Source organism: Ananas comosus, linkage group 13, assembly GCF_001540865.1.
Source record: "Ananas comosus cultivar F153 linkage group 13, ASM154086v1, whole genome shotgun sequence".
Taxonomy (NCBI): Eukaryota; Viridiplantae; Streptophyta; class Magnoliopsida; order Poales; family Bromeliaceae; genus Ananas; species Ananas comosus.
The window spans coordinates 10,148,278-10,172,758 of NC_033633.1; the positions used below are offsets into that span (position 1 = coordinate 10,148,278).

At 35.6% G+C, this 24,481-nt stretch overlaps 2 protein-coding genes across 3 annotated transcripts; one reads left to right on the forward strand and one right to left on the reverse strand.

Moving 5' to 3' along the window:
- Window positions 3,216-8,757, reverse strand: LOC109719503 (ribose-phosphate pyrophosphokinase 4). Of its 2 annotated transcripts, none has more exons than XM_020246237.1 (7): window positions 8,328-8,757; window positions 6,386-6,701; window positions 4,813-4,908; window positions 4,586-4,654; window positions 4,376-4,504; window positions 3,911-4,001; window positions 3,216-3,814 (listed from the first exon to the last, which is right to left on the reverse strand). In XM_020246237.1, exons 1-7 carry the CDS (start codon window positions 8,456-8,458, stop codon window positions 3,681-3,683), a joined length of 966 nt encoding a protein of 321 aa, XP_020101826.1. In that variant the 5' UTR covers window positions 8,459-8,757; the 3' UTR covers window positions 3,216-3,680. The 2 variants fall into 2 exon arrangements, with proteins under 2 accessions (XP_020101826.1, XP_020101825.1); XM_020246236.1 differs by having other exon boundaries at window positions 3,899-4,001.
- On the forward strand, window positions 16,482-23,327 carry LOC109719502 (auxilin-related protein 2-like). The gene is made up of 8 exons (XM_020246235.1): window positions 16,482-17,011; window positions 19,063-20,563; window positions 20,638-20,779; window positions 20,858-20,955; window positions 21,038-21,103; window positions 21,276-21,365; window positions 22,373-22,549; window positions 22,833-23,327. The coding sequence occupies exons 1-8, from the start codon at window positions 16,488-16,490 to the stop codon at window positions 22,869-22,871; spliced, it is 2,637 nt and encodes an 878-aa protein (XP_020101824.1). The 5' UTR covers window positions 16,482-16,487; the 3' UTR covers window positions 22,872-23,327.

Here is a 24,481-nt window from a genome sequence, read left to right on the forward strand (position 1 = left end):
AGGACAGTCACGTGAGTACAGGTGGTCCCCACAGGGCACGTGAGGGCTTGTAAGAGGTTTGGTTGCTTCTGTATATATATATATATATATATATATATATATATTCTTATCAATTTAGGACGCGGATAAGGAGAGTATTTTCTATAACGTAGATTTTTTTTATATTAAAATAACACCGTCCAAATAAAAATAATTTAGAGTAGTTTTTTATTATATTTGGCATGATTGCATTGGCCTAATATAATAAATTGGATAACTCGCATGTTTGGTCCCGAAAGCATGAGAGGTGTGGTATTTTGATTTTCAAATTTTAATTTATTATAATTTTTATAATATTTTGACTAATAATACGGTAATAGTTATATTAGTAATGCATGAATATTTAGTCAACTAAATTAAATTGCGAGTCTAAATTACAACAATTCTTGAAATTCGAATTAAAAATTATAATAGATTAAAGTTAAAGATTCAAATTATCACCCGCCACATAGTTTGAGCACCAAATGTACCATTTATTACCGAAATCAAGGTCAATACAGTTCCAAATCTCTCTTACTCAATCTTTTGTTATTAGAAAGAAATTAATATTATCAAAATAAATGGCCATAATTCGATTATTTTATGCTATGACAAGATTAATTTTTCATGTATTGGAATAAAAAATTGTAAGATTATTAAGAACATGGTAAGAGGGAGGGGGAGAGAGAGAGAGAGAGAGAGAGAGAGGCGACGTGAATGGGGGAGCAAAAGAGAGGGTTTTGAGGGCTAGGGTTTTGTCGCACGGATCGGTGGAGCTCGGAGGTGTCGAACCGAAGCGGACCGACTGAACCGGAATGATTGCGGCTTGGTTTGGTTTGGTGCGGTTCGGTTTAAGATAAACCATTTTTTTTGTAGAAAAGTTATAGAATTTAAAGAAAACTTCAAATACCTGGTTTCGCTCTTTCTCACTTTAGTACCATGTGATTTAAAGTATATCAAGTTAGTACCATATGGTTTCGCACTTTCTCACTTTAGTACCCTGTGATTTAAAGTGTATCAAGTTAGTACTATATGGTTTCATTTTTGTATCAAGTTAGTACCATGTGGTTTCATTTTCCTCTTTTTAATATTCATTTTGGGGTTTTTTTTTATTAAATCAGTGACAAAGTTAAAACTAAAGAATACTAAAATGAATATTCGATAAACCTAGGTAGGGTATCTGAAGTTTTTTATATATAATTTAACGAAATATTAAACCCCAGGATACTAAAGTGAGAAAGTGCGAAACCACAGGATACTAACTTGATACACTTTAAACCACAGGGTACTAAAGTAAGAAAGTGCGAAACCACAGGGTACAAACTTGATACACTTTAAACCACAGGGTACTAAAGTGAGAAAGTGCGAAACCACAAGAGGATATTTGAAGTTTTTTCTAGAATTTATGTCAACTTTGAATTATTTGAATCAGCTACGAATCATTCAAATTTTTTACTGAGTCAACGACACTTTGACTATAAAATTTAAAATAATTATTTATTTTAGCAAATCTATAATTTTAAAAATTACATAAAATATGCTAATTAAATTTGTAAGGATAAACAATACATTCAAATTTTAAAGTCAAAAAGTCGCTGACAGGTTCAGATTAACAAAATAAAAAAAAAATAGATAGTAAAATTAAAATTTTAAAATATTAAATAATTAACTCAAAACTATCTATAGTTCAAGTCTCAGTACATTTTTTTTTCTTTTTTTTTAAGATAAAAATGTATCGAAACCCATCAACTATTGAGCATTTTGAAATAGACCACTCAACTTTTTTCTTTTTTAACTTGAGATCCCCTCTTTAACCTCCCTTTTTTCCGTTGAGTTAATAAACCAAGCCCTAAAATTTAATGACACTATTGTTTATATTAGCACTATTATTTATATCAGTTGTAAAATTCAAAATTAAGTGGTAACTAAAGTAATTACAAAAAATTCGTAATAAATTTTAGATTTTAAAATTTTAATGGTGATCTATTAATGTTAGGCATGGTTTTCCTTTCAATTACTTTTGTTTTTTTTTTTTTTCCTGCAAACATAAGTTAAAATGAATATTTTTTATAACTAATCCTACCAATTTTTATAATTATAAAAATAATTTTCTTAAAAAAATAATTATAAAAATAGACCTTTAAATGCGGTGAATGATTCACCGCATTCATAACTTCTATTTAGCAGCAAAAAAATAATAAAAGCGGTGAACCATTCACCGCTTTTACCATCGTAGAATTATAATAAAAAGGAAGAAAAAAAAAGAAAGCGGTGAATGGTTCACCGCTTTTATAAAACTATATCTACAAATAAAATTTTAACAGATTTATTCTTAAAATAAAATTTTAGAAGAGAACTATTGAACTAAAAACCCCGTTGTGTACTCAAGTATCACCCTTGCGGTGAAACATTCAAATCAATAATTAGATTAAATATGACGTATGCTATTTGAATTTTGAACTTCATAAAATTAAATTTTATAATATTATTTATTCAGTCACCAAGTGCACTCAAATTTACTATTTATTAGCTGTTGAAAATTATCAATTTGAAAATCACTTGAATATTAGACAAATAATATTAAAAAATTATAAAATTACTATTGCATGCATTGCTATAGCAAAACAAATATAGTGTGGGAGCTGCATTGAGACAAGAAGGCCAAAATTGCTTTAGAAATAAAATTAGACTAAATTATCAAAAATTTTCTTGTAAATATTTTTTTTTTTATTTTTACTTTCTGGCTTTCAAAAATCTATATTTTGCCATCCTAAAATTTCAAAAATATTTTCAGAAGAATATGACTTTAACGGAGAAGACAAAGTTACCAAATTGCCCTTATTTTTTTATAAAAAATTTTAATATTTTTATTATTTTGAGGGTATTTCGATATAAATTATAAAAAATAAACAAAACAGTGATGAAACCCTGACGGAGGAAGCTGAATGCAACAACTTGAAATCTTTAGAAAGTAAAATGTGAATTTTTTACAATTAGAGAAGGAGAGTAAAAAGCAAATATTTATAAAAAAAATTATCTATAATTTAGCCATAAAATTATTTATATTAAAAAGCACAATAAATTAACTAAAATAATCTCCAGTAACACTGAGGCCCCTCCACACTAGTTTAATTACCTCCCCCATTCTTTTCTTTTTCCCCTAATTTTTTTCACAATTAAATGCACTTGATGGACCATTTAATTTAATTTAATTTAGTTTAATGCTTTGATTTGGGACCCCCTCTGCAAAAATTCCAAGCATAATTTTTACACAAGCAATACAATAAGACTCACACAAGCAAATTACACTGAGCTCCACTTCAATAAGTATGATCATCTCAAAGGGTTGAGCTACTCAGCATAGTCAAGAGAATAGCCATTCCATTCCAACCCTCATCAGCACAAAACAAAATTTGTCGAAGAACTGCGCCATCGGAAGATGCCAGTGTAGTTCCTTCCAGCGAATTTACGGCATTAGGAAAACATAGAAAGAAGTAGAAAGGTGTTTCTTCGGCAGAATATCTCTCCGCGCAGAGAAAGCACCAAGATAGCCAAGAACCAGTAGGTAGTAGGGGCGGAACCTCGATCTTATAGCAAAGTAAGCATGATTTGGTGTAGAATCGAAATACGATCTTCAAAACGACGAGTCAGCGGTCGCATCTTTAGATTTGGAGGGCATCGGCGATTGAGCCGGCGAGGCTCAGCACCTCGAATGGCATCCTGTTGGCGATGGCCTTAACTGTGAGAGGGCACGAGTCCGTGATCCAGAAATAAGCAAACTGGTTCCCCGAGCCATCTGAACGGAGAGGTTAAAATGATCCGGTTAAACTATCAAGGCAGGAAAGTTAGCATATAGCGGGATCAAAGAGATGTAGATTACCGGCAATATTACTGTGTAGAAATTGCTCCCATGACTGCTTAGGGAACACGGCATGGGTGACATACGCGCTTACTTTTGCCGCACCAAAAGCAGCCAAGACTTTCTGCCAGAATTAAAGAAGACAATAAATAGGTATCTTTTGCATTGGTTTCAGTATGGAATTATTTACGTACATGTTTGAAGAAAAGGAAGTTTATGCGTTGGTGATTTCGGATGGAAACATATAAATAAATGGAAGCACACAATTGAAGTATGCGGTTATAGCGTATGTTATCGTTTATTATTCCCGGATGCTCAAAAGCCATTTCTAGTTCATATAGGGAAGATGGCATTAGAGGAAGTTACAAGCTTTAACCTCCAATACTGCAAGCAAGCTTTAACTTCCAAAAACTATGGAGACGAAAAACATGTATAAAGATCAAATTCATATCCTTCATATTGATGACAAATCAAGACGGCCTATATTGGTATAGATACCTGACACTCGATGAGAGTTCCTCCAGATTGCACCAAGTCATCCACAATGACGACATGTCGGCCTTCAGGGTTCCCTTCCTTAATCCGAACTATCCTCTTATCGCCTTCACGAACCTTTGCACAAACAACCTGTTAATAGAAGAGCTTGAGTCAGATTAGTCAAGTGTAAATCAATCCTTCGAAATTTTTTTTTAAAAAAAAAATTCTAACCATTGGAAAATGCAGCAGTAGCTTGTGAAACCGCTTCCATGCCCCATCATCTGGAAATGCTATAGTTATCTGCAAGAAAAGAAATAAATATAGATAAAGAAATAAGGGTAGATTAATGGACAGATAGATATAAATGTTGCTTCCCAAGTTCAGCTACTCAAATATTCGATAAAAAGTAGTTAAAGATACACAGGTTATAAAAAAACAAAGCTAGGCATGATACATACATTATCAGCATCAGGAAGTTGACGAAGGCGCTGCAACAATAATGGAATCCCAGTTTCAAAGCAAGGCAAAATGTCATCCCCAAAGTAGAATCTTTCCTGAAGAACAAAAGTAATAGTCCAGACATATGAAAACTAACAAAAGCAGAATACTAAAGTAAATTACAAAAGCAAAAGACACAGGGACCATCGAAGAAGACATATATATATATATATAGAAAGAGAGAGAGAGTGGGTTTTGTGTGCTATTAGGAGCACAGAGGCCTCTGTGCTCCTAAGCCGTTTTCAATGATATAACTTCCAAATTCACGATCGGCTCCGTTAGACTTGATCTAGCGTATTTGAACTATCTAGAAAATAAATTTTGCAGTTTTTCAATATCATTTACCTAGTGATTGAAAGGACTCAAAATCACTGGTTGAAAATAAAAATCTCACAAAAAGTTATGATATAGCACTGAAATTTTTGATCAAAAATATTGAACTTGTTGTAGATAGTATTAAAAAATTTCTATTAAAATTTCATCTAATTTGAATACTTCTACATCGTTAAACTTGCAAATGGCATACATCAACCATTAAAAATTGTTGATTTTGAATCCTTTCGATCTCTAGGTAAATGATATCGAAAAACTGCAAAATTTATTTTCTAAATAGTTCAAATACGCTAGATCAAGTCTAACGGAGCCCATCGTCGATTCGAAAGTCCCATCATTGCAAACGACTTAGGAGCATGGAGGCTTCCGTGCTCCTAACAGCACACAAGTCCTACTCTCTCTCTCTCTCTATATATATATGTGTTCCCTGACTACTGAGCCGAATCCAGCTCAAAATGTGAGTAGATTCTCTAGTAAGGAGATCGACATATCTTTTACGCAGTCTCCAGGTCCCACTCAGTCTTTGTTAGGCAAACTCCTTTTATTTGATTGGTTTAATAGTTCTCCTTGATCTACAGAGATCATGATTAATAAAGCAACTCGATGCAAACAAAAATCTCATAGCTGATATATTCTGTACTTTGTTATTTTTCTTCTTTTTCATGCTATTGAGGCCAAAGTTCCAAGTAAAAATTCTGAAGGGCAAGTCTACGGTGCACCAAAACTGTTAGTGGGTCGCCATCTTTTCTGCAAATGAGTTGTTTTCAACTTTTTATCTAATCCCATAGAAAGAAAGTAGATGTTAAGGCAAGTTTCGTTGAAAAGGAAACATGAGATTTAGAAAAATGCAGCTTTTTCGCCATCTTCACAATTTAATGCACTTAAATTGCATTTGATATACTTCATTTAAGGCCAACTTAGTTTTAAACCATATAACTTAGTTTTAAACCATATATACCAAATTGTTTTCCACTCCATTTACCAGAAACACATAGCCGTAAAGTCCAAGATGAACCTAAATAAATCCACAAGAATATAAACAACAGCATGATACACTGAACGTCACTAGATGCAACTTCACAAGTCTCTATACTGAAATTAATCAGAGAAGCATGCAAGCAAGATGTTACTGTAAATATTCATGGAATGACGATTAAACTACAGAAGTGAATTCAAGCTTTAGTTATAAAACAAACCAACCTGCAAAGCATGTATATCATAGATGACTAGACTAGTTGGGCCGCCCCTTGATTTAGGAATCATTGACAATATTCTTGCCATAGTAAATGCAGTAGCCACATCTCCTTCCTCTTCCATGCGCTCAAAAGAACCAGTTGGAAAGAAAGGCAACACCAAAGTGAAAGATGCAATAAACAGCTTCGGCAAGGCAAATATTGCAGATATTTGCTCGAAAATAACTCCAGGCGAGCTGAAAGAGGCTAAAAAGGCAACGTGCTGTCCTCGAATATCTTGCGCATTGTTGATAAAGAGATTAGGGAATCCATCTTCAAATTTTCTGAAATAAACACATGAAAATGATAAACACATTATTTCCCAGGAAAAGAATAACCATCATGTGAAATTGGTATTCAAATATTAGAGAGCTGCAGATTTTAATACTGTAACATCTACCACCACCAACTAAATGGAAACTAGTTAAAAAAAAAAAAAAACCTTACATGAACTGCAAAGATATACTTTGTTTAGGTAGGATAAAAAAGATAAACGACGGGAAAAGGACTATCATTATTGTACTACGAAGCGATAAAGAGCAGGTAAAATGTTCCTTTACTATATAAGAGTATCCAGTAGCAAAACACCCCTTTTTTTCCTTTTAACCAAACTCACTTATATAAGGGTAAAATGTTCCTTTTTTTCCCTTTACTATATACAGCATTCCAAACACATAACAAGCAACTTAGTAGAGGGTTGGGAATTGGGTGGCACCATAAGAACAACAAAGAGTATATAAGAGTATCCAATAGTAAAGCACCCTTTTTTTCACCCTTTTAACCAAACTCACTAATATAACTACAATTTGATCTTTTTAGAATATGATTTTCCAACAATCCACAAACATGTGGAAATCACAAAAAGGAGAAGAGGCAATGACTCCATAAGCCACAAAAGAATTTTTCTTTTTTTAAAGAGAGAATCAAGCTCAGATTTTTAAGCTTTTACAGCACTCCAATCACATAACAGGCAACTAATTAGAGAGTTGGGAATTGGGCGGTACCATAAGAACAACAAAAAGTATATAAGAGTATCCAGTAGTAAAGCACCTTTTTTTGTCCTTTTAATCAAACTCACTTAAATAACTGCAATTTGATCTTTTTAGAATATGATTTTCCAACAATCCACAAACATGTGGAAATCACAAGGAGGAGACGAGGCAATGACTCCATAAGCCACAAAAGATTTTTTTTTTTTTTAAGAGAGAATCAAGCTGAGATTTTTAAGCTTTTACAGCACTCCAAACACATAACAAGCAACTTAGTAGAGAGTTGGGAATTGGGTGGTACTACAAGAACAACAAAGAGTATATAAGAGTATCCAGTAGTAAAGCACCCTTTTTTTAACCAAACTCACTTACATAACTACAATTTGATCTTTTTAGAATATGATTTTCCAACAATCCACAAACATGTGGAAATCACAAAGAGGAGAAGAGGCAATGACTCCATAAGCCACAAAAGAAATTTTTTTTTTTTAAAAAAAAGAGAGAATCAAGCTGAGATTTTTAAGCTTTTATAACAGTCCAAAGACTATATAAGAGTATCCAGTAGCAAAGCACTCCTTTTTTTTTTCCCTTTAACCAAACTCACTTATATAACTACAATTTGATCTTTTTAGAATATGATTTTCCAACAATCCACAAACATGTGGAAATCACAAAGAGGAGACAAGGCAATGACTCCATAAGCCACAAAAGAAATTTTTTTTCTTTTTTCTAAAAAGAGAGAATCAAGCTCAGATTTTTAAGCTTTTGCAGCAGTCCAAACACATAACAAGCAAAGAATCAGATTACTGGGCGATTTGAACAGTAGGAAACGATTGAAAGGGAAAAACAATAACAAGAGTAAAACAGAAGCATGTCCCAAGGAAGCAGAGAAGAGATGGAAGAGGAGAGAGGAGAGGTCACCTCCAGGCGATGGACTGGAGCTGGATGGAGTGGTGCGATTGCTCGGCCACCTTCTTCGCCAGCTCTTCCGACTCGGCGCAGTAAAATAGCTGTATCTGCTTCTTCTTCCCACATTCCCTCTTCTCCTCCATCGACACTCCCCAAACCAAATCTCAAATCTCTCTTTATCTCTCCCTCTCTCTCTCTCTCTCTCTCTCTCTCTTTCTCTTTTTTGTGCGGAAGGGACGGAATCGATCAACGAAAAGTAGGCACAGGGGATCGAGTAAGAACCCTAGTTCCAGGAGATCGATCGGAGAAGAAACCCTAGATCGCGATCGCAGGGGAGGACGAGGGAGGCGAGGTATCGTTGTGAGCGGTGGGAATCTGAGGAGGAAGGCGAAGCCAGAGAAAGCAAAGAACCGGAACCGGGCCTTAAACACTCTGCAGAATATTAAAAATGGTAAACTTCAAATATCACCTCGTGGTTTCGCAGTTTCTCATTTTAGTATCTTATAATTTAAAGTGTATTAATTTAGTACCTTATAGTTTTTTTTTTTTTTTTTCTCGTCAGCCCCTCCATTAACGTTTCGTTAAATTAGATACAAAAAAAAATTAAGATACTCCACCTGAGTTTATCGAATATTCACTCTAATATTTTTTAGTTTTAACTTTGTTACTGATTTAATGAAAAAAAGGATTAGTGAAAGAAATACTAAAAAAGGAAAAATAAAATTACGGGATACTAAATTGATATATTTTATACCATAGGATACTAAAATAATAAAAATATATAAAACAAAAGGGGTGATATTTAAAGTTTTTTTAATTAAAAATTAGCGTACAACAAGACTTTTGCCCCACCAAAATAATAAGCCAAGACTTTATGCTAGAATTAAAAAAAAAGAGACAATAAATAAATGAAATTATTTATCTACACGTTTTAGGAAAAAGGAGTTTATACATTGGTGATTCAGATGGATGCATAAATAAACAAATGGAAGGACAAAATTGAAGTATGAGGTTATACACTTATACTAGTGCAGGCCTGAGCATAATATTTGATAATTAATATTTTATAAAATAAAATATAATATATGATAATTTGTATAAAAAATTTATGTATGCATTTGGTTGGGGGTTAGAGGAGGATAAGGGGTTATCCCCTTATCCCCAAACACATGTTGTTTCGTTTGGTTTGGAGTTAAGTAAGAACTAGTTATTTCAGAGATAGATATAAGTTTAGGTGTAAGTCTGGAATAGACCAATTTTACGTTTTCATCTAAGTCTGGAATAGACCAATTTTACGTTTGGATGAAAATTGAGTTGTCGTCGGAAATAAGAAAAATAGCATTTGAATAGATAAAATGGAATAAGAAGAATAGTGGTTAGTTATAAATAGAAAATAATGATATTACTCCTTATATTTGAATTTAAATTTTTAAATTTTATATTTAAAATTTTAAATTTAAATATATAACTTTAAAAATAAAAAAATTAAAATAAATTTTAAATTTTTATGTAGTGTCCTGAAATTAAATAGTATAATATTACTTTTTACGGAATGATTACAGTCAGTGATTTAATCGACACATTGGAAAACTATCGAGATAAGTTAGATTTAATTTGGATGCAAAATTGATGTCACAATTAACTAACAGTTTTCTTATTTTGTGCCTAAGACACATTGCACCAACCCCAACCACCCAAAACTTAGATTTTTGGAGTCTAGTGGGTCGCTGGACCGGACTCCTCCTCCTTCCTCTCTCTTTTCCTCTCTTTTCCTTCCTCCTCCATTCACTTCTTCTCTTCTCGAATTTTTTTTATAACTAATCCTATCGATTTTTATAATTATAAAAATAGTTTTCTTAAAAAAATAATTATAAAAATAGACTTTTAAATGCGGTGAATGATTCACCGCATTCATAACTTCTGTTTAGGAGTAGAAAAATAATAAAAGCGGTGAATGGTTCACCGCTTTTACCATCGTAGAATTATAAAAAAAAAGTGAGAAAAAGAAAGAAAACTGTGAATGGTTCACCGCTTTTAAAAGTGATAAATCATTCACTGCTTTTATAAGACTATATTTATAAATAAAAATTTAACAGGTTTATTTCTAAAATAAAATTTTAAAGGGAGACTATTGCACTAAACACCCCTCTCTTCTCCTCTCCTTGTAGCCAGCTCCTGTGCAGGACTCAAGTTGCAGCCAGCAACAACTTTGGAGCAACCAAGCTGCCAGCAGCTTTCCGCAGGCTGGTAGTATTGAGTTAAGAGTTTGGGGAGCTATTTGGATATGATTTAATGCTCCATTTTTGAAATATACTGCTTGCACTTGTGTGGGGAGAAGTTAGAAGTTAGCCCATATCTTCCTTGAGCTGGAATTGAAGGTTAGTGGCCTAAATTTTAAAGTTGATCAAGGTTGGTTCAATGTTGGAATTTCAGGCTGATTTCGTCCATTGTCAGAATTCATTAATGTTCATATAAATTTTCTATAGGGACTAAGCTTTGAAAAGGTTGGGAGTGATCTTGACTTCGTCCTCTACTGCATAGAATCTTGTTTGAATCAATTCGGAGGTAAAATGAATGAGAAATTCATTTTTCGTTAAGGTCGAAGACCGAAAAATTATTTTTCGTCGATGCTGAAATTTGGACCTTTATCTTTTATTTGTGATGGAATTTCCTGGGGAATAAAGGTTTTTCTTGTAGTGGAAACCCCTAAGATCACTTGTGGACAAGTACCAATTCCCAATTTCGTTGTTGGTGGGTTGGTGGAGCAAGAATGAAGTGCGATTCACTACTGGTAGCTTAGAAGCAAGCAGCGGCAGCAATAGTAGAAATGGTAGCTGGATTTTGGGGGAGAATTGATGGAAATTGATTATTCCAATCAAACAATTCTAGCATCCTCATGAATCAAGTGTTGTATGGAGCCAGGGGAGAAAGTTATTGAGCTACATTGTCAATGAAGAGGGCTTCAATTGAGGTGATTTTGTTGTAATGCTGAAATTGAGAGCATTTGATTTTATATTGGGAGTTTTGACTCCAATTCTCTTATGTGAGATTCTTAGGACTTTCTTGCCAATCCACACCTTTATGTTAGCCAAATTGATGTTGCCCCCAGCTGAACTTTAAGGTACATTGGCTCAATTGTTGTTTCCAAGTCGAATTTACATGCATAATCGACTTTCGTTAGAATTCTTACTCGGGTTGTGAATGCATTAAATCCGGCAGGGAGTTTTGGAATCTGCCCTCACCTTCCATTTATTTGGAGCTGGGAGAAAGTGCTTGTGAAGTTTCAGTTTGGTCCGTAGTCGGATTAGCCCTCCAGGTGGATTAATGTTTACCGAAATCGTTGGATTTCTTTCTAAGTCATAGAATTGTCAGCATGTATTCTTGACTTTGTTCATCATGTTTAGTAGCTCGAATTCTGATCGTGGAAAGGGAGTTGCAAGCTAGATCCTTTCCAGACTTGTTGCAGTGCTAGAAGAGTACCTCCTACAGGTAGTTTTGGAGTTTTTATAAACATATGGTTGTTGTTTGTGTATTCGCTGGAGCGAGTGATGTAGTAGACTTTTTTGTATGTACTAGAACCCCTCGAGGTTATAGATATATATATATATATATATATATATAACCTCTTGAGTCTAGCCACCACCCAAAATGCTTAAGCCAGGTTAAGAGTTCTAGCCCTATTATATTTTTTATATAGGACTATCTGGGGTCTCACAATCTCCCCCTCTTTAAGCTCTGACGTCTTCGTCAGGTTCAGACTCACAAGTACCAGGCGATGTGAGACTCGTCTCGCTAGCCTCAACCGACCTTGGGGGGGGGAGCCGCGCTCTACTCACAACAGTCAACAGCATGAGAGCCTCACTCTCCCCGCTGTATAATCCCGACTCAGCCGAGACTCATCTCACACTTCCAGCTGGTAATTGGCTCTGATACCAATTGTGACGCCCCAACTTCCCAGGGAGTCACCCATCCTAGGATCACTCTCATCCTAGCACGCTTGACTCTTTTAACCTCTTGGGCCTAGCCACCACCCAAAATGGTTAAACCAGATTAAGAGTTCTAGCCATATTTTATCTTTTATATAGGACTATCTGGGGTCTCAAAGGGGGGAATCGAAAAAGTCGGTGGGCTCCACCATCTCTCAAGCAAGAAAAGAGCTGCCGTACTTTTTTTGGGTTCCCCTTTCATGTATTACCTATAAGATGTTATCGTTTGTTATTCCTGGCTACCAAAAGCCACTTCTAATTCATAAAGTGAAGACATCATTAGAGAAATTTTACAGACTTTTAACTTTCAAAAATTACAATGATAAAAACCATATATAAAAATCAAATTCCAATTCTTAATGTTGACAACAAATCAAGACAGCCTATATTGCTATCGATACCTGACACTTGATGTGTTGTATCGAATAAGGCTTCAAGGTGTGTAGCAAAGTCGCCCTTTTTAAAACTTAATTCATCCCCACTATTTGAACAATTTGGTATGTACTGAGCTTTCCAGGATACGATAAAGCATAAACCACAACTATGATTGCACACACAAAGTTAGACCTTTGAGCACTTACTCGATTAAATTCTAAAAAAGAAATAGAATGAGAAACAAGAAAGAGGTTATTATGAATGGAGACTTGAACTCTTTATCTGTCCTTCAGCAGTCAACGTTATAGGCTTATATAGACAACAAATTGATGTTTCACGAAGTGACAATTTATGAACGGGTGTTTCATGAATTCACTTTTTAATTTATGACTTTTCATTTGGTCATAACTACCAATAAATTATATGAGTCAAATTAAATGAATACAAGAATTAATTCCTATAGACATTTGCATGAAAGGGCACATTATAAAGTTATATCTTTTCATATCTAATTTCTTCACTAAAAGTCACATTCTTTCACATTCATTCACTAAATGTCATACTCTTTGATTAGAGTCACATTTATTTACTAAGAGTTGCATCCATTCGCTAAAAATCAAAGTGCAAAATAACTATATTATTTGAAAATTGTCTTACATAATGAAAGTTCTCTGGATTGCACCAAGTCATACACAATGGCGAGATGTCGGCTTTCAAGGTTCACTTCATTATTCCGAACTATCATCTTATCGCCTAAACGAACTTTTGCACAAACAACCTACGAATAGAAGAGCTTGAGTCAGATCGGTCAAGTGAATGAAAATCAATCTTCCAAAAAAAAAAAATAAATAAATCTAACCATTGGAAAATGCAGCGATTGCTTATGAAACCTCTTCCATGCCCCATCATCTAAAAATATAGTTACATGCAAGAAAGAAATAAATATAGATGCAAAAAATAAAGATATATTAGTGGACAAATAGATATAAATTTTGCTTCCCAAGTTCAACTACTCAAATATTTGATAAAAAGTAGTTAGTCAGAGATAAATAGATTATTAAAACATAAAGATATTCATGATACATTCATTATCAGCATCAGGAAGTTTGATGAAGGTGCTGCAATGATAATGAAAACATAATTTCAAAGCAAAGCAAAATGTCATCCCCAAAATCGGTTCTTTTCTGAAGGACAAAAGTAATAGTCAAGACGTACGTAAAGTAACTAACAAAAGTAGAATAGTAGAGTAAATTAAGAAAGCAAAAAAACTGGGACCATCGAATGAGACATTAGATAATGTCTTCCTTAAATAGGCACATAAACTTCAAACAGATTGATTAGCACACAAAAAAAGAATAAAAGCGTTGTGGATGAACTTTGTACTTTTCATCATTGAGGGGCCGTTTGGTTGGATGTAGTTGTAAAAACAGTGCAGTTGAAAATACATGCAGTTGTAAATGCTGCAGTCATAACAATACCTAGTCTGTTTGGTTTTATACAGTTGCAACTGCTGCAATTACATTTCTTCTGTTTGGCAGTCTGCAGTTGAGATTTGTATTTATAAATTCTGTAAATTTTCAGATAGAAAGATAAGATTACTTACCTCTTCTGATCATAACGTAATTATGTTCTGATCATAACGTAAATAAGTACCAATAGAAGGCCTTTCCTAAAACCGATTGTTAACTTTCCCGATTGAGCTTCCACAAGAACTCTTTACTCTAGGGCTGACGTTGAGGGCCCATATCTTGCACCAAGTCGAGAAAGGAATACTATTATCATCAAAAATATCTTTGTAGGATTTCACAAATAATGATAAGCAGTATTAATCGTTAGGGCTCCTTGTTTTTTTTTTTTTTTATCAAGGGTCTAGATCCACTTATCTTCGCAATCAGCAAGGGGAATTTGGATATTCATGATTTGATCAACAATATTCAAACCAAACAAAATCGACATTTCAAGCATTTCTAGCAATCAATCTCGTCACTTTTTTCTTAATGAGATTGAAAGAAGTGTTAATGAATGTAGGTTTTCAAATTGGAGGAACATTAAACACCCATGGGTCCTCCTAGCAGTAGTTTTTATTTTTATTTTTTTTATTTTTAATTTTATTTTTTTTATATCATTACCAATTGAGAAGGCCTTTCCTAAAGCCATGTATGGATCTTCTAATAAGTGCCTTGGTCATTACAAAAAATAATTTTTTTTCCTTTCACCCAAGGCCTTGCAAAGATGAAAGTTTTTACACTTCCCACATTAATTAACTCTAAATAACTATTGGCACTTTTAAAGGCTTTGGGGGTTAAAAGAGCTCTTTTCGTAATATCAAGATCCTTTATTCCTAAATCACCTTCTACTTGACAGGATGTCACAACATCCTACTTTAGAAGGTGCATATCTTTTTAATTTTCAATTTTTTCCCGAAAGAACCTTTTAGTATACTCAGAAAAATCATTATTAATAGGCTAAATTACAAAAAATCTTTTTGTTAATACCTGCTTTTCTTACTTTTCTCTCCTGTCATTCAAAAACCTACCTTACCCCCTTAAAAAATTAAAAATGTTCACTTTGACCTATATTGACCGTGTTTTGTTAGGATTCCGTTTATATCCTATCTTTATAACCAAAATATCCCCGAAACCTTTCTCCTTCCTCATCCTCAGCAGCACCGCCTCTCCCTCGCCCACCTCTCTGTCCATGCCCACACACACGCCCTCACCTGCCTCCGCCGCCTCGCCCTCGCCCTCGCCCATCTCTTCGTCCACACCCACCCCGAAGAAAATAAGGGGTAATTTAATCATTTTGTCGCAACGTACCCTTCTGTGAACATTTTTTTACTTTTTTAAGAGAATAAAATATAGGTTTTTGAATGACATAAGGGAAAAGTGAAAAAACGGATATTGACAGAGAGGTTTCTCTAATTTAGCTTTAATAATATGTTGAGGAATAATAGAATTTTCAAAAAAACAATTCCGGATAGGAATACGGAAACCCTTGATGAGAACAACTCTACCGACTTGGAAAAACATATCATGCTTCTAACCACCAAATTTAGAGCTAACCTTAATAAACAAATTATGAAAAAAAAACAATACCAAGCTTCTGAGAGGACAACACAATACTAAGATATAATAAATACGCTAACGACACTAAAGACTTAATTTAGAAAGAATTGTAAAAAAATTATGATATACCCAACTAAAAAAGTAGGATTAAAAAATATAAATTAGTTATGATATATTTTTTACGGCCTCATTTGAAAATACATCACACCGCTAATTTCATTTCATTATTTTCGTAGGCACCTGTGTTGAATCATACAAGGCCATGATTAAATGCGGTAAAAGTATATGGAGACCCTTTTATTATAAAAAATTCTGAAAAAGCTCCTTAGATGATATTTTGTCTGTTAAGACCTTTCATTTGTTTATTTTTTGGATTCAAATAATTATAGCCAAATAATTTGGGGATTTTACCAAATACATTGACAATTATATCAAATTTAATAGTTTTACTTTGAATTATTTATCTAACTTTCTAACTTAATTAACTAAAAAAAATTCAAACCAAAAGTTACAAGGCAAAAAGTCAAATTTGAGGGATCCATTTCAAACGTACAATAGTTAGGGGGTCTCCGTACATTTTTCCCATGAGTTGATACAACAACCTCTTCGTCGCGAATTCGCACGCACCGAATCGCGATTTCTCGGGCCCTCGTCTCCGACCCTCTCTCTCTCTCCCCCCCCTCGTCTCCTTCCTCCTCTCTCTTCCTCCCTCTCCTACACTTTCTCTCTCTCCNCGCCGGAGGGCCATGGACGAGTTCCCCGGGCTCCTGGCCCGCGACTTCGGCTTCCGCCCCCAGGACAAATCCGCGCCCATGGCCGCGTCGAAGCTGTCCTCCTCCTCCTCCTCCTCCGCCTCCGCCTCGTTGCGGAGCAATCCGAGATCCGGGTGGAGCCAACCCGATCCCCTCCTCGGAGACCCCGCGATCGGCCCCATCTTCGACGGGTTCGGGGATTCGGGATCGAAATCGGCTTCGTCGTTGCCGGTGTTCGACAAGCCCGTATACGACGACGACATCTTCGGCGGAGTCCCCGGGGTGAAGAGCTCCTCGGTCGCGTACGACGACGTCTTCGCGTCGATGATGCGGTCGGGGCCGAGCCACGCCGCGTCGGCCCCTCCGTACGATGATCTCCTCGAGAATCTCGGGAAGGGAGCGCCGGAGACGAAGGGCGGTGGCGATAGGAGGTCGGAGGGGAGGAAGGCGTCGGAATTCTCCGAGTTCGATGAGCTGATACCTGGATTTGGTGGGAGTAGCCCTCCTATGCGGAAAAGGTTCGAATTTATAAGCTCAAATTAGGGTTTCTGAAATGTTAAATCTTTTATCGTTTTGTGTTTATTGAGCTGCGGAACCATGTCAAATTTATAATTCTAGTTAACAATGTTTTGATTTTTGATGGTTCAGTTGATTGAGATTCACTGAAAACATATAGCTTGAATTACGGAATTATGCCTGATGTTAATACTATTGAAGCATGAATTAACTGGTATGAACACTGTCTAGTATTTTGCTGCTGTTTCCATATTAGATATATTATGCTGGATTTAGGAGTTTGCATTTTGCTTATAGGTAGCGGTGGCATTGACTAACAATGTCACTGTTGTTTGGTGCAATGTAGTCGCTAGATTGAAATGTGGATGACATTGATTGAATGAGGCCACCTTAACTGAAGAAATGTATGTTTCAGTAGAAACTGAAGTCAATCTGCACACAACTTCTTGATTCATAAGTAGCTGTAGTTGACAGATTATCGCTTTGTATGTAGGCTAACTTGATGTATGACGACTTTCTGTTAGTTAAAAAAAAAAATCAAATTAAGTAAGAATCTGAAAAGGAAGGTGGAAAGGTTTGTTAGGCCGCAATGAACCAAGGCTACCTTGATGCTGCATGGCTACTCAATCACTTCGTCAGTTGGTTGGCCAGTTCACAGGTTTGCACCAAGTTGTTTGGCTGGTGAATCAAGATTCATTAGTAACCCCCCTCTGTTGACTGGTTGCAACTAGCCACATACCTTAGGTTTATAGATTAGATTTTCTAATCATTTTGAAGACAGAGGTTCAAAAGACTTCCAGAACTTCTATTCAGCATTTATTAACACTTTTTTGTAGCTGATCCCCATTCAGCGGTAAATTTTCTTAGATAATGAGGTTGGAATTTATGTTTAATTTGTGATCTTTAAAAGTTCGTCTATGTGCTAAACAGAATATTTGAGGAATTTATGTTTAATTTGTGATCGTTAAAAGTTTGTGTATGTACTAAACAGAATGTTTGAGGAAGGATTATGTTAAGGAAGATTTGTAGGCAATAAGGAGCTGAAATCAGATACAATTACATGAAATATGCAGACTGTTATCCTGCAATCATTCATGTTGTGTGGAAGCACATAAGCTTTGTGTCTTGTTAGTTGCTTCAACAAAAATAGTGTAGAGGTCGATTAGGTCTAATTAAGACTAATTTGAGCCTAAATTTTGTTCCTAATGGTTAATTTTGACGAATTACTTTTGCATTTCTCCGATTTGAGTCAATTAGTGGGTTGCTGGGCTATACTTGAGTTTGAGTTGTATTTCCTTTGTTATGGAATTTCCTTATAAGCTTTCATTCATATTTTATGGCTGGTTGATATTTTTCAGAAGAGTGCTATCTAGAGAGGTGTTGATGGGACTATTTCAGGAAGATTGTTTGGTCACACCTTTGTTTTCCTAATAAGAAAAGTTATAGGTTAAAACAAAACTAGGAATGTTGTATCATATATGGTGTCAAATAAATCCTGCTCTTGTACATAATTTTTTTTGCTACAGGCACTTATTAAAAAAGAAAAAGGTGCATATATTTTGGAGACTAAATGGGTGAGAACTTTTTTTTGGTTCAATCTGGTGACTTCTTCATGCATCTAGCGAAGGAGATTCGGTGATAATGTCCATTAAGATGGTAAATTGAGTCTTTTCTAGCTAGCCATAAGGGTTCTTCAGCTAATCCTCTTCTCTATTGCTGCTTCCATTGTTTCTCCCTTTTTTCATTCTAATTTCTCTCTTCTTCTCTTTCTGAATGTTTTAGTGTTCACTCTATCCCAAACTTAATTCATAACACATTAGTTTACTATGACCTTCTTAAGATTTCTTGGCTTCTCTACATGTTGCTTCCCCAATTGTGACACTGTCACTCCTGAGATGTCTAATATTTCCTTCCTCTATTAGCCCTTCAAGTTCCTGTTTTGCATTGGTAAAGTTTGATGGTTTTGTTGTTTTCAGCTCTTGTACTTCCCTGCTTTTTAATTGCTACCGTATTTGTTGGTGTTATTTTTGTGAAGTTGAAAGTTCTTTTGCAGGGAAGCTCCTCGGACTAATGAACAGAAACCTGCTGTTCCATCAGCTAAGCCAAGCGGCAGCATGGCAGATGATCCCTTCGATGTATTGAAAACAGCTTCTACTTCAGCATATTCATCCTCCGGGTTGTTTGCTGATCCAGTGCAGCGTAACGTGGACACCTCTTCTACAACCGGTGGTGGGAATTTTGATACTTCAAATGATTTTGATGGTCTCTCAAAATCAGTGCCCTTCTTTACTTCTGAGGTGAATAACAAGCCAAAGGAGAGAAGCCCCCCAAACAACATACGAGACTCAAGCCCTGTACATAATTTTACTCGCAAAGAATTGTTTCAAGGATCTTCAATGGACTCTTTTGAAAATATCACCCCTGATGTGCTGTCTGCTAAGTTTTCAGATTCCAACGAATATGTTACCACCAGTGGTGTTCAAAATTCAGAACAATTGCCAAAGTCTAACGAACATTCTGAAACAGAAGATGACGTATGGCTTACAGTTGCTGAAATTCCTCTCTTCACACAACCCACGAGTGCTCCACCACCTTCACGGCTCCCACCACCACTTAGGTCATTTGATGCAAATGCAAAAAGGAAAGAGAATAAATATTTCTCACAAACTAGTCTAAGAGATAGTTACCAAAGAGACTCAGAGAAGAAATCAGGAGTGGCTCCACTAGATGAACTAGATGATTTTGTCATGGTTAAGCCTCAGAAGTTTGCTTATGAGGAAGAAATTGAGAAAAATTCATCTATGGCGGCATCTGCAGCTGCTGAAAGTACAGAATTCACACATAAAGAAAGAGATACACATGATCTGGAAGAAAGAGAGAAGCAAGAAAGGTTGCAACGAGAAAAAGAAGAGAGAGAAAGGGAAGAGCAAAAGAGACTTGAAAAGGAGAGAGAGAAAAGGGAAAGAGAGAGGGCCAGACAAGCTGTGGAGAGGGCTACAAGGGAGGCACGGGAAAGAGCAGCTGCTGAAGCTCGCCTAAGAGCAGAGCGAGCTGCAGTACAGCGGGCAGCTGCAGAAGCACGTGAAAGAGCAGCAGCGGAGTCTAGAAAGGCTGCTGCAGAAGCTAGAGAAAGAGCTGCTGCAGAAGCTAGGGAAAGAGCTGCAAAGGCTGAAGCCGAAGCTAGGGAAATAGCTGCGGAGGAAGCTAGGGAAAGAACTGCGGCAGAAGCTAGGGAGAGAGCTGCTGCTGAAAGGGCTGCTGTTGAGAGAGCTGCTGCAGAAGCACGGCAGAGAGCTGCTGCTGAAGCGAGAGAAAGGGCTGCTGCAGGAGCTAGGGAAAAAGCTGCAGGAGCTAGGGAGAAAGCTGCTGCTGAAAGGGCTGCTGTGGAGAGAGCTGCTGCAGAAGCACGGCAGAGAGCCGAGAGAGCAGCTGTAGAAAGAGCTTCTGCTGAAGCTAGACAGAGGGCAGCGGCTGCTGCAAGAGAAAAGATGCAAAAAGCTGAGAATGACCTCGAATCATTCTTTGGTACTGGGTTTCGGGCAAGCAGTGCATCGGTGAGGACATACTGAATAACTGCAATATGAAGTTCAATTTCAACGTATTATTATTTAATAACTTACTATTTCAGGACACTTTGTTTAACTCTCAAGCTCAAACTAGAGGAAGTTCTGATGTGTCACGAAGTACATCTTCTGGTTCAGTTCCCAACACTAGGAAGACATCATCATCTACAACAAATATTGTTGATGACCTCAGTTCTATATTTGGAGGTAATTTATTGTGTGATTTCTACATCTACCCTTGTTGGCTGGGATTCACTGTTTAGCTGACAGTCTTGTTCTCTTTAGCCCCTCCATCCTCTGGAGAATTTCAAGAGGTTGAAGGAGAGAATGAAGAAAGAAGGAGAGCTAGATTTGAACGTCATCAAAGAACCCTTGAAAGAGCGGTATTTTTTAAATTTATTTATTTTCTTTCATGTTACTGTAGCTGCTTTTAATTATGCTGCTGTACTTCTTGCTTATTGTTAGGCAAAAGCTCTGGCTGAGAAAAATGAGAGAGATATGCAAACTCAAAGGGAACAGACCGAAAGACATGTAAGCCTTCTGTTCTGATGTAATGTGTAGTTAATTTGTTTTGGAGCTTTGAAGAAAATTACATAATTGAAACAATGTCTTTACTTACAATATATAACTTAATTTCTTGATGACTATTTTATCTTTTCTATTCGTTCGTGTGTTCTCTAATAGTGCTCTATGCTGATTTCAGAGGATAGCTGAAACTCTAGACTTTGAGATAAAGCGTTGGGCTGCTGGGAAAGAAGGCAACTTACGTGCCTTGCTATCAACATTGCATTATGTGAGTCGGTAATCTTTTATAGTTTGAGTTGTCCCTTCTCTCTTCCTGTACATTTTTTTTTCTGTCACACGCGCGCACACACACACACACACACACACATATATATTATGCTATCACAATTTTCATCTCTCATCCTTTTTTTCTTGTATAATAATGTAATAAATAGGATTGTGATATCTTTTTGCACTCTAGTGACCTTTCTTTGGAGTTGGGTATCTCACAAACTAGACATCTCCTAGGAGTGGTTCATGTCACTTGTTGGGCATATCATATTAGGAGACATTTATTTTCATACGCCCTTTAAGCACCACTTCAAACTAATACTATGTTATAGCATGTACATGTCTTAGGGCTTGTTTGGCCCAACTAGAGCTTCTATGTTAAGTGCTTTGGCTGAAGTCCTAATATCTTTTCAGTAATGTCCTACTGATATCTGCTGAATCTATGAGCTGAAGCTTCTGATTGGAGCTGCTACTTAAAGGATCTAAAACCTCATTTCATGTTTGCTAGCACTTGATACTGTACTTTTTTGCAGCACAAATGGTTTATTCTAAATTTAGAAAAGCTGACATCAGAACAATTGGTCGAAAACCTCATTTCAGCTTTGCTAGCTCTAGACCTTGATACTTTTTTGCAGAACAAATGGTTTATTCTAAAATTAGAAATCAGAAGCGGGTTCAAACACGGCCAAAGTTATCAATTGTATGTTGACGTACAATATTTCAGTGGCCTCTGCAGATAATACACATATAACTTTTTCCCAAATGTTACCTAGTATTTTTCTGGAATGTCACAGGAATGTTACCTAGTTTTTTTTTTTTTTTTTTTTTTTTTTTTTTTTTTTTTAACTTAATAGGGTTTCTTGCCGAACTCAGAAGCTCCTCTATTAACTTTTTCTTAATTTATACTTTGCTAGTATTATTCTATTTTCTACACTAGATTTTATTTTTTTTAAAAAAATCTCTTTTGTCATTTCATCTTTTAAAAGAAATGTAATTTGCAAGCAGGTACTTTGGCCTGAATGTGGCTGGCAACCCGTATCATTGACCGATCTGATTACGGCTGCTGCCGTGAAAAAGGTATACAGGAAAGCTACACTGTGCATTCATCCTGATAAGGTGCAACAAAAGGGTGCAACTCTTCAGCAGAAATATGTTGCAGAGAAGGTGTTTGATCTTCTCAAGGTGTGCGTCCAGCTCAAAATTTCTCTCTTCAGTTGCTTCCACAATCTTTTTCACAAAAATTGAATCGGTATCTTGGCCTATCTCACTAGATTGAGCTGTATCCGCAACCAAACTTTAGACGTAGTCATCAAGATTCGTATGCTGTTTTATTCTATTCTCCTCTAATTGCGCATCTTGGTTTAGTTCAAAATTACGCCGTCGGTTACTTATCAAAAAAAAACTCAACTAAAATTAGCTTTAGATCCTTGCATTTAAGGAGATAAAATCCTTTTGTCTCAAACAGGAAGCATGGAACAAGTTCAACTCCGAAGAGCTCTTTTAAAATGGGCTATGGGCACAACATTTGTGTGATCTGCGCGAGATATTGCAAGGGCAAGCAACCACAGTGTGACCACAGTAAAGCGTTGTTGTGATTAATTATTTTTTAAACATATTCTAATTCTTTTCGTGTTTTCCACCTGCGATCGATCATTTTGATGGTGCCTTTCCTGGCTACATTGCTGCTCCAGATATAGAAATTGTTCCGAAGTGTTGTATATCAAATTTTGTCGCCCGACGAGATCAGTATTGAGCGAGGCCGTTGCGATTTTACGGGTTCTCTGTTACCTTGTAGCTTTGTGAGTGTGTGAAAACAAAACCCACCTTATGTGTATACATGCATCTTCTCCATCAAATCTCTTGGATATTTGTTTGATACAATACTATATTTGTTGAATGTTGGTAATGTTAAAGTGCCATTTATAAATAATATTAGTAAAGGGGGGTATTTGAGTTTCGAGTTTTGTTGACATTGTTCTTCACTATTGTAACTTCAATGTGGGCGACAATTCGCCTAAAATAACAATTACCAGATTAGACTAGTGTAGATGCTAAACTAAGGCTCTGTTTAGATGCATTAATATTTTGTTCAGTATATTTGTTTTAGTTAGTAAAAAAAATTTGAAAGTTGAGGAGTTTGATATAAAATGTCTGGAAGGGAGATATCATATTTGGCCTTTGAGGTCATTTTTTAGAGTGGGATAAGTAAGCCTAATAGTTTGAATTGTCTTGTAAAGTTTGGACCGACTAAGGATCTGTTTGGTATTATGACTTATTTTTGCATTTTTTAGTGGAATCTTAAAAAAAATATAATTATAACCAACTTATTGTGATGTATAGAGTGTGATATCATATTTGGCCTTTGAAGTCATTCTTTTTAGAGTGGGATAAGCCTAGTAGTTTGAATTGTTTATAAAGTTTGGACCAATTAAGGATTTGTTTGGTATTAAGGTTTATTCTCGTATTTTTAAGTGGAATCATAAAAAGGAAAAATATTATAACCGACTTATTATGATGTACAGAGTGTGATATGATATTATTTACAAGTTTGATATGATATTATTTACAAGTTGAATATAAAAGGGCATATTTCAAAATGACCTGTTGTGGGATTTCTCATGCACTTTTTTATAATGTATGGAGATTTCTACATTATATAATTTGCAAACATAGAAATTGCCGCATAAAGTTTGGACCAATTAAGAATATGTTTGGTATTAAGGTTTATTTTTGTATTTTTCAGTGGAATCATAAAATAAAAAAAAAAAATATTACAACTGACTCATTATGATGCACAGAGTGTGATATTATTTAGAAGTTGAATAGGCGTGGATCAAAAGGGCATATTTCAAAATGACCCATTGTGGAGTTTCTCATGCACTTTTTTACCCACCAAATGGTAAAAATGTTTGGAGATTCCCATTATATAATTTACAAACATACTCCTCACATTAATAGATCAATTAAGTTTTAACTCTTTTCTACCAAATAATTATTCTATACTTGAATGTGTAGAGCTACTATACTATCGAAAATATAGAAAACCTGATGCTTCCAACTTTTTGACCATTGGATTAAAAATTATATGGTTGGGATAATTGTGGTCCCCCCAGA

Excerpts from the sequence above, each read along its gene's own strand:
- LOC109719503 (XM_020246236.1), bottom strand. The coding sequence starts at position 8,458 with ATGGAGGAGAAGAGGGAATGTGGGAAGAAGAAGCAGATACAGCTATTT. Across the intron at positions 4,505-4,585 it reads TACTGCTGCATTTTCCAATG|GTTGTTTGTGCAAAGGTTCG; the intron begins GTTAGAATTTTT and ends TTCTATTAACAG. Across the intron at positions 4,002-4,375 it reads GAACTCTCATCGAGTGTCAG|AAAGTCTTGGCTGCTTTTGG; the intron begins GTATCTATACCA and ends TAATTCTGGCAG.
- LOC109719502 (XM_020246235.1), top strand. The coding sequence starts at position 16,488 with ATGGACGAGTTCCCCGGGCTCCTGGCCCGCGACTTCGGCTTCCGCCCC. Across the intron at positions 21,104-21,275 it reads GGGAACAGACCGAAAGACAT|AGGATAGCTGAAACTCTAGA; the intron begins GTAAGCCTTCTG and ends TGCTGATTTCAG. Across the intron at positions 21,366-22,372 it reads TGCTATCAACATTGCATTAT|GTACTTTGGCCTGAATGTGG; the intron begins GTGAGTCGGTAA and ends ATTTGCAAGCAG.